Source organism: Talpa occidentalis, unplaced genomic scaffold (assembly GCF_014898055.3).
Source record: "Talpa occidentalis isolate TD23 unplaced genomic scaffold, MPIMG_talOcc4v2.1 talOcc4.2, whole genome shotgun sequence".
NCBI lineage: Eukaryota > Metazoa > Chordata > Mammalia > Eulipotyphla > Talpidae > Talpa > Talpa occidentalis.
The window spans coordinates 62,913,237-62,923,631 of NW_023602073.1; the positions used below are offsets into that span (position 1 = coordinate 62,913,237).

General features: G+C 51.5%; 1 protein-coding gene across 1 annotated transcript; it reads left to right on the forward strand.

The window, feature by feature from the left end:
• Positions 1-1,840: 1,840 nt before the first annotated feature.
• On the forward strand, positions 1,841-2,945 carry TSPO2 (translocator protein 2). The gene is made up of 3 exons (XM_037520888.1): positions 1,841-2,013; positions 2,364-2,505; positions 2,745-2,945. The coding sequence occupies exons 1-3, from the start codon at positions 1,841-1,843 to the stop codon at positions 2,943-2,945; spliced, it is 516 nt and encodes a 171-aa protein (XP_037376785.1).
• Positions 2,946-10,395: the final 7,450 nt, after the last annotated feature.

The window sequence follows — 10,395 nt, forward strand, 5'->3', positions numbered from 1 at the left end:
GAAAGCCTGAGAATCCCACCACCCCTGGAAAACCAAGCTGATTCATGGGTGCATAGGCCACAGACATCAGTAGCTGTGTAACCTGGGCCTGAACTGTTTCAGGAGGTCTGGGCCTCACAGTGCTGAAGTCTCAACCTCCATCAAGGGTTCCCCTCCCCCGCCCCAGAGGCCATGTCTGGCAGACTAGGGGGACCCCGCTGAGAGGAGTCCTTTGGGACCATGCAGGCAGCAACCTAGACTCCCCAGCCAATGTCACCAGCCATGTCATTGGAGAAAGGCAGGCCAGCCCTGCTCCACCCTTCTCCCGTACCCCACCCTCCGCTGCCTTCCACCCATCGTAGCTCTTCAGCACCCAGCCCGGGAGGCGTGCTGCCTGAGGTAAGAGGCACACAGGCCGGGAGGGGAGGCGCTGGCATGGTTGGGAAGAGGAAAAAGGAGGACAGGGTTGGAAGGGAAGACGGAATCTCCAAGGTAAATTTAAAAAAGAAAAAATAGAAAACAAAGAGACCAAGACTGGAAGGGAAGGCAGAAGATGAATAAATGTGCAGAGAGGGGGCAAAGAAAGCTGAGTGGAAAGATGTGCAGCGGGCAGGCTGGTCAGCACTGTCCCAGGAGCCTTCAGAACCTTGACAGGAAAGATGGAGCTGGGGGTCACTCCAGGACACTGAGAATAGCCCCCACTTTCCCATTCAGTCCTGTCAATCGTGGGGAGGAGGCTGAGATATTATGTGCGAGTGGAAAGAATGACAGTGGGTGAAGGTCTTGCTTGGAGGAGGGTCTGCACATCATCCCACATGCAAATGACATGTAGAGCAACATGCAAATGAGCATGTTCCCTTTTTAAGCAAAGACCAGTCATTTTTTTGAGAAAACTGGGTGCTACCAGAAGCGGAGTAATATAGGGAGGAACTCCCCCAGTCTCTGAGGGCCTCCCTGGTGACGCAAGGGGTTAAACACCGCACTATGAAGCAATCTGCAGCCTCTGCAGCACGAGTTCGATCCCCGACTGGCCAGGGAGCAACCCACATGGTGGAGAAGACCTCTCCTGACTTGCCTGCTGCTCCCCTCAGCAGTGTGTTTCAGTCAGTCTGCCTGTTCTGTTCCCAGCTCTGTCTCTGGTGGATCCACTCACCCCCTGCATCTCTGGCCTGTACCCCAGCTCTTGTATGCATGGATAGATAAATCTTTAAAAAAAAAAAAAAGATTTAGGTAAAGGAACCCCTTCAGCCAGTCACTTGGCTGACTGAATTTGGCAGGAGCTCCATGTGGGTGGGCCCCTTGAATTTGCCGGTCTGGCTTAGTGAGATAACCCAGGATGAGGAGATGGCCTGTTCTTGACTAGAAATGACCCCCAGGAATCTCCTGCCTGTGGAAAGTAGTTCTGCCAAATTAGTTATGGTCAGTTGGTTGAGTTCAGTGGAAGACACTTCCTCATCAAGGGCCTGCTATGTACCTAGCCACGTGCCACCCGCCACGGGAGGCAGAAAGACAGTCACACTTGGACTGGATCTCCAGGAGCCAGAGACATACTGGGGGAAGGGAACCTTCCACTGAGAAGCAATTATCAAAGCTGGCCAGTGTCCTTCCAGCACCAAAAAGCAGTAAATAAGTCCATGGAAGCCAGAAAAGGGGCAAAACAGTGCAAGGCATACAGGAGTGGACAAATGCTGGCCTGGTGGGGGGGTGTCTGGCCTCAACGACTAGACTAAGGAGGGGCTCATGCCAGGTAACAGGGTCATGTAGGTGGCGGAGATGTTGAAGAGACATGGGGGGGGGAGCCACGAGGAAGGTTCACCTTTCACATGTCTCTGCTTTCCCAGAGTCTGCCTCCTTGAGAAGAATGTGGCCTCAAGGAGCCATCTTTGTAGCCTTTCCCCACCTGGGACCCATCCTGGTCTGGCTGCTCGCTGGCCATCGGATGTCTGGCTGGTGTGATGAACCAAGGAAGCTGCCCTGGTGCCCGCTCCACAAAGTCTTGTTGCTAGTGTGGGCCACCATCTACTCTGTCATGGGGTGAGCACCTGTTTCTCAAGTCACCCTGGTCCCTACTGGAGTGGCAACTTCTGCAGATTCTGACCTCCAAAGGGAAAGCGCCCCATCTTGCCTTTCATGGTAGTCCCTCTGTGCCTGGGGGTCACAGCCAGCCCTCTTCTTCCACCCCTCTCCAAGTCCCCCAACTGCTCCCCTACCTCACCATGCCCAGCACCTCCCACCCCACCCCCTGGCCTTCAAGCCTAGACCTATTTGCCCTCCTTTGTGCCCACAGGGTTCCCTCTTCATAACCAAGAGTCCTTATGCCAGAGGCCGCCTCCACTTGGCATAAAACACCATCCCTTTCACTGTTCTGAACCATCTCTCCGCAGCTATGCCTCCTACCTGGTGTGGAAGGACCTGGGAGGGGGCTTTGGGAGGCCCCTGGCCCTGCCTCTCGGCCTCTATGCTGTGCAGCTCACCATCAGCTGGACTGTGATGATTCTCTTTTTCGCAGCCCACACCCCTGGCCTGGTAAGGCACACAGCACTTGGCAGCGGAGGTAGCAGAGGGGAGAGGGAGGCCCCCAGGCCCGCAGAATCAGATAGCACAAGCAGATGGATCAGGTGCAGGCAGGTAGCGGGTGAGCTACAGCTCTGAGCCCAGTGGTGCGTGCAGAGCCTGGGAACTTGGCTCACTGGGCCCAGGGTGCTGCAGAAAGGTCAAGGGCCACTCTCAGGTCAGCTTGCCTGACCCACCTGCCCCCTGCCCAGGCCCTGCTGCACCTGTTGCTGCTCTACGGGCTGGTGGTGAGTTTGGCCCTGATCTGGCACCCCATCAACAAGCTGGCTGCCCTGCTCCTGCTGCCCTACCTGGCCTGGCTCACCGTGACCGCCTCGATCGCCTACCACCTGTGGAGGGACAGCCTTTGTCCAGAGCACCAAGTTCAGCCTACAGGGCAGAAGAGCAACTGAGGCACCAGGGCATGGGAGGGAAGGGAGGGTGGCCAGGGTAGGGGTGTGAGAGAGAACAGGTAGGGCTGTGGGGCTTTGAGAAGGGTAGGGAGAAGGGATGAGGAGGTAGACCAGGGATGGACGCATCCCTGAGGGTGACTCACACCTATGTGGTGCCCAATTTCATTAGAATTCAGAGAAATAGGAACAAGGGAGGAATTTCACTTTACACTTAATGTGAATTAATGAATTTTGTATTAATAAACATTTTGCAGTAATATAAAATAATAAAATCCTCCTGCCATGTTTAAGGGCTCTCTAGGGCTGCAGAGCGGGAGAAGAAGTATCCGTGCACGCTTGTGACACACTCACCTGAATGAGTGTGTGGAAAGGGTCACACACACTCCCAAAATAAAGGACTCGGATTTTTAAGGACCTGATGAACAAATTTTTTTGAAAAATTACAGAAAAGTAGATAAAGTAAAAAAGGATGTTAATTAAACATGACAAGCTTACATAGTGTCCATTATTAATTTTATATTATATATGTGTGACAGATCATATACTATGTATCATACTTGACATACATAGGACTATAACAAGACTGTAATTGCATCTGTTTAAATACTATATTATGTTAGCTATGGCAGAAACTGTATTATAATATATAATCAGATATAGGGCACACCAAGACCTCATATGGTTCTCTCTGATAAGTAAAATTAATAGATTATTTTTTTATTTTCACTTTCATGTGCTCTTATACTATTAGTTTTTTAGATCAATTAGTTATTATTATAGGAGTCTCTTGTCCAAACTTCTCCTTTTCTAAACCTTCTCCTGGCTGTTTTACTGTCATCTCTTCCTTTTGTTTTTTTTCCTTGACTTAAGGGCAGCAAGGAGTGGCTGCCTCTGGGGCCCCCTCCTCTGGTCCTGACAAGGCAGGGAGGAAGGCCAGCACCCTGAGAAGGGGTCTCCACCTGCCACACGATGGAGTGACGGGGTGGGGGGGCGGGTCTGGACGGCAGTCTCTAAGACCCCATGCCCTCCTCACAGAGCCCCCCAAAACTCCCTCTGAGCATGCACCAGCACCACTGGGGAGCTTGTTTGTAAATGTATATTCCTCAGACATCACCCAAGACTTATGAATCAGAACTTTTGGCCAGATTTAGATTTAACAGGATCCGGCACTTTTACCAGCTTCTTGCTAAAATTTGAAAGTTTCTGTCAGGCATCTCCTCTTGGACGCTCCTTTTGTTTTGAAATCTTGTGGTCCTAGGAGCTGAGTTCTAGGGTTGGAACCAACTCTACCCTCTCAGGTGGGGGCCAAGGGCTTCAGGGTGGAAGAAGCCAGCAGGACACCATCATTTAAGCTCTCCGAGTAAGAGCAAGAGAGAGGGAATCTGTATCCAGCTTCCTCACTAGCACGTCCTACCAGCAGCCCAGGCTCGTAGGTCACCTGCAGCTGGAGGCATGCTAAGCCCCATCCACCTTTGTGTCTCCAGCTCCAGTGCAGAGTGTGCATATGTCTTTGTTTGTTTGATTCATTCACTCATTCAGTGAATAAATTAACAAATTGCTCCATTAAAAAAGAATACTGACCAGCACCTTCCTCCAGTCTGGATCAATGGCATTAATAGTTCTGGAAACTTCTGAAGGGGTTCTCATGTGCATCCAGATCAAGAGCAGCAGTCAGGCAGTTCTCAAAGTGTGCCCAGTGACCTCCTGGGACACATGTTGCAGTCTTAGACCCCACCGTACTCCAGACTCACAAAATCAGATAGTCGTGGGGAGTGAGGACCGTGGATGCAGTGGTTTGCAATCTGGTCCCAGAAACCAACCAATTGGGGCTTGGCACTGACTCTCATTCATTAACTAATAAACCAGTACAATGTGCATTGCTGTCTGAGCTTTTTTTTTCCTCACCCATAAAATGGGAACCTCATAGAATTCTTGGGAAGAGTCAATGAGATAATGAGTTAACAGCTGTCTGGCAGGCAGGAAGTGCTCAATAAATGTTAGCCATTCTAGGAGAGGGCCTCAAGAGGTCACCTGTTTAATAAGAACACATGGTTCTGATTCACCCTACAATTGGAGACCCCCCTCTGCTCCAAGAGTCGGGAAGTACTTCCCAAACTTCCGAAGAGCCAGGACAGTGAATGACGTCCTCTCGGGTCTGTGATGGGGTTCACTACTCCACATGCACAGAATGACCGACTCTGCCCCATGCATTCACATGGATTTTGTCTTCATTTCAATCAAGTTTTTAACAAGTGCTTTTATAACTCCATTTTTTAAACCATTTTAAATATCTAAACTTAATCTACAAATACTAGCTGAGTGAGGATGGACTCAGGAGGCACCCTGCCTGGGCTCTTATCCTGACTCCACTGTCGCCGGGTGACCTTAGACAAGCCAACGCCCAGAAGGATTGGTCGTTATTGTTATCATCATCTCATGCAGGCGTTATAAATAGGTGCTGCCACTTTTACTGTTACCAGCTCAGGGTAGAAGTTAAACTGACCCTGTGAGAAGATGCACCAAGCCTACTGTGTGATCTCGACCTCCCCTGGGCCACAGATGCCACGAACCCAGGCTCTGGATGCCTCTGGTTTTGGTCACTTGGCCATAGAAGGACGACTGGTTTGGGCAGTGTCCCAACCCCTGCACTAGCGTGACTGCCTGATAGGGCATGAGTCAAAGTAAAGGGCATGAGTTTGTCCTGACTTTGGACAGAAAGAGGCAGCCAAAAAGGGCAGTATCCCACGCCCAAACTCTCACTCTCTGACCCCAAAGTTGTCCTTAAAATCCCCCTCTACATCAGCTCCTTGTTTCCTGAGCAGGAGGAACGTAATCCCCATGTCCCAACCTGCTACAATCTCTTGCCCTTCCTCTTCCCTATGCCCCAATCTGCCTGGGCCCCTCTGCTCTTGTTGCCTAGGGTTGTGCCTAAACAGAGTTGGAGCTGCCTCCTGTCTTTGCCAGTTGTATCCCAGGATTCCACCATCCAAATTGTGTGTGTGTGAGCTCCTGGCCTTGGGCAGTGTTTTTCCATTTGCTCTGTGTGGGCACATGGTGTTGGGGTATGATTCACTTGGTGGGTGGGGGAGAGCTCTTCTGGGGTCATGCAGATATCCCACTCAGTGCTGGAGAGGTAGGGCGTGGCACCAGGTGAAATGATAAGCCCGGGAGGTGGTTTGTCTCATGTTTCTGTGTCCCCACCTCTCCCCTGAAGCCTTCCTTCTTCCTCCCTTTGCCAGTGTCTGCAGAATAGAGAGACACTGGGCAGGAGAGATGACAGACGGTAGGTATGTGTCCAGTGGACACTCATCAGCTGGTCAGGGAGGGGAGCATTATCTCTGTGCATTTTTTGGCACCCCTACCTATGGGCAGGTAGAGGTGATGTCATCATGGGGGTGCGAGACCCCCTGAGTGTTGTCACAGCCTGGCCAGGGCTCCAAAGTATTTCTTCCTTGGTGGTGCTACCATCTGTTTTATCTCCTGGGGTTCCCCTGCAACCCGAGCCCAGTTTCAGAGTCTTCCCAAAGTTCCCCTTTCTTGTAGTTTTTTTTTTTTTTTTTAAGATTTATTTATTTATGCATACAAGAGCTGGGGTATAGGCCAGAGAGGCGGGGGTGAAAGGATCCACCAGAGACAGAGTGGGGAACAGAACAGACAGATCAACTGAAATAAACTGCTGAGGGGAGCAGCAGGCGAGGCAGGAGAGGTCTGCTGCGTCATGTGTGTTGCTCCCCAGCCGGCTGGGGATCGCATTTGCGCTGCAGAGGCTGCGGACAGCTTCACAGGCTGCACCCCAACCCCTTGCGCCACCAGGGAGGACACTCTTGTAGTATTTGAAAAGAAAGCACAAGACCTGTTTGTTATAAAGATTTATCACGGATCATCAGTAGTGGAGCATAAGTTACCCAGTTCAAGCAAAGCCTGGCTTTTGGTCGGGACTCCCTCAGATCTGGGAGGTTTCATTTTTATCCCCAAGTGGAGTCTAAGGCCCCTCCCATGCCCAGCTTTCCGGGACACTTCATCCACTGAGGTCCCCTCTCCAGAGTGCCCTCGGGAGAAGCCTCTGTCACAGCAGGAACCTCAATGCTGCCCAGTCAGCCTCTGTTCAGCCCTCCAACACCTGTATCTTCACACCCACACAAAAATTACGTGCCCGGAGAAAAGCCCCATCCCCCAAACCCTCTACCTGAACGGACTCCAGCACAGTCCTCATTCTGAGAGCTGAAGTCCTCCCCTCAAAAGTTGATGACGTTTATCACTTTCTTCCAGTAGTTTCTTTGGCCCTGCAAATGACCCTCTAAAGAGGAACTCTATTAGTCACCTTAATGTGCGTGTTTCTTATCAGATCGCTTTCCTCAAAGACTCAAAGTGCCAGTCTTGGAGCTGAGCTGGGCGGTGCCGGGAGTGGCCTCTGGAATGGAGGGCCTCGGTGACCGACCAGGACTAAAGTCCCGGTGTCACCATTTTTACCCCAGGGCAGCGTGTCCTACAGGGGCAGCCGAGCGTCATGCCCTACCCTGGGGGAGACGGGAAACCCTGACCTGCCCTGTGATGCTAGTCCAATCCTGGCCTCAGACTCTGGGAGACCCTTGGCCTCCTGGTCAAGGCCCTAGACACCCTGTGTTTATGTCAACAGAGCGGTTGCCGGAGCTGGCAGTCTCCTGCTGCCTGGGGGTGTCCACTGCCCGTGGCCAGTGTTTGTGTACCTCGTTTCGGTAGTGACCAAGGGGGCGGGCACGCCCAGGCTGGGTCTCTGGGGCAACGCGCTGTTGGGGTCCCACCTGTCACTGCACATAAAGCACCTACTCCATCAACATTCTCCCGAGGTGTCTTCTTTCATAGAGTGAGAATTTAAACCTTCCCCTGATGAGGTTCTATTTTCCACCAGCCCCCTCCTGGCCTCTCTACTCAGTGAGGGCAGCTCAGCATCTGGCCAAGACCCAAGGAACAGCTATGCCTGACCCTGTCCCCTCCTAGAACCTCTGATGTTTTCTGAAATGACCATGGGAAATGGGACAAGGAGAGAAAGGCTGCAGTTTATCCTGGGCCTAACCCCGCCAATGCCACCCACACAGAAAAGGGCTGGGGCCTCCTGCAGAGACAAACTGGGAGAGTTCCCCTTTGGTTTTCATCCCCACTCACCAGCTGTCGAATATCTTTATCCCTACACCCCCTAGACCCCCTACACACTCCCTCAATATACCCATTGTTTTCAGAGCCCAGTCTCTGCAAGGACTTCTGCCCCCAGCCTCCTTCTTGCTTTTATCCCTCAGAGCCTGGCCTCAGGGTTCCTGCCCACAGTAGGACTGGATGGCACAAGACTTAAGAGCATGACTCTGGAAGCATGTAGCTCTGCTCTCACTAGTTGTATGACCTTGGACAAGTCTCTCAACCTCTCTGGTCTCAATTCTCTCAGCTCAGAGCTGAGAAAATGAGGATAATAATAGGACCTATCCCAACTTCCCTATGGAGAGTGAGTTAGTTTATGAGACCTGCTCAGAGCGGTATCAGGCCTCCAATAAGGGCTGTGTGGGTGTCAGCTCTACTGATTTCCAGGTAGCTGACACAGTGGGAGAGGCAGGGAACTTGGAGGCTGATAGCCCTGGGTTCAAATCCCAGCAGCCCACTGTTTGCTGTCGTGACCTTGAGCTAGATGCCTTACCTCACAGTTTCCTCCTCTGCTGGTTGTATTGATAGAAGCTTAACCCAGCAGTGTTGGAGGTGGAGAGAGGGGAAGGAAGAGGAGGGAGGGCTGGGAATGCCTCCCCTAAAAAGAGTATAGTGGCAGGGGGAGGAGGCAGACTGCTGGCACCTGATCCCCCAGATTAGCTGCAGTATTCTGGGGCTGGCAGGGGAAACTGGTCTGACTTGGAAAGGAGAAACATGGACCAGTCAGGAATGCAGGCCCCTAGGAGGTGCCATAAATAGCCACAGCAAGTCTGAGGGCCTCTGGGGATGACAGGTGGGGGTGGGGGATTGTAAAGGAGCAGTGGATGGAGAAGGAAGCTATCAGTCATCAGTCCAGGGGAGGGTCCAGGGCACTCTCCCAAGAGACAGAGGAAACACTGCATGTGGGTATGGTGAGAGCAAAGGGTCATCTCTTCAGAGGGGACCAGGCTGCACCATCTCCCTACACTACTTGCAGTCACACTGTTGTCTCTGCCCTGGAGGTCTTAGGAGCCAGCCCTGTTTCCTCATTTTCATCCCTTTGACCATCCTAGAACAGAGAACATTCGCTCAGCCTGTGTTATTGGCAGGAGCCCTGAGACCCAGAGATGTTGAGTGATTTGACCAAGATCACATTACAAATCAAGGGCTGAGATGGAGTCGTGAACATGGCCTTTTTTCCCCTTGCAATCTAGGGTCATACAGGCCATCCAAAACATAAGAACCCATCCGTGAGAAGAGACCCCAGGGGAACTAAAAGACCCCTCCTTCTAGCTTTCCTCCCTGGACATATTTCGTTCTTCCTCTGCTGACTCCAGCACAGCACTGTAGCTGCACTGGCAGAGGGAGAAGGCACACATGGACCATGCTCTCGAAGAGTGCTCACCAGAGCTCGCTGGGCGCAGTCCTGCAAATAAGAACTTGGGCTCAGCAGGCCTGGACTCAAAGCCTCTTGTGGCCTTGCACACATCCCCTCACCTTTGTGAGCAGTTCCCTAAATGAGGCCAATGATGCAGGCCAGATGAGGTCTGCGTGAGGACTTAGGAGGAAACTGTAAGCTGGAGAGCCTGAGGAATGCCCCAATGTTGCAAAGATTGGGAGCTGCGGGTGAGGCAGCATCTGATTCATCTATGTTATTGCCAGTTGCTACAGTGCCTGGCACATCGGAAACCTCGATAGGTACTGGTCAAATAAAAGAATAAAGTAAACTCTGCATGTTAAGGTTGTGTGGTGATGATAATGTGTGTTTGCTACTTCTCAGTTATCACTGCCTTTTCTTTGTGGACACAGACACTATTGCCATTACTCTATACTTTACAGCCCTGAAAATATGCCTGAAAAAAATAACGCCTGCGTAAGAACACCTTTATTATAAGCCTAATAGACAGGGTGACCATATCATGTATTGTCTACATTGGAGTACTTTTAGGAATGAGAGGGGGCATAAGAAGTAATGCACAGGCAACAGGTATGAAACTATCACTGTCCCCAGCAAACCAAAATGCTTGGGCATCCTGCTTAATGCAAGGGCACCATACTGCTCAGAACTCTCTGGAGGAGAGAGCCCCCACACTCTCCAAAAAATTGGATTCAAAGCTCCCTGATTCCAATTCTCCACTCAGACAGAGTCCCCTACCTGCTCATCTCTGCCACCCAAACTCACTGGGCGCTGCGTTGAGACCAGTTCCCCTGATGTTCTTAAATTCCTCATTTTCAACCTGCTGGTCACCCTGACCCTAGCCTTCCATTGCCCTGAGAATGTCCTAGAGTGTTTGCTCTGCTC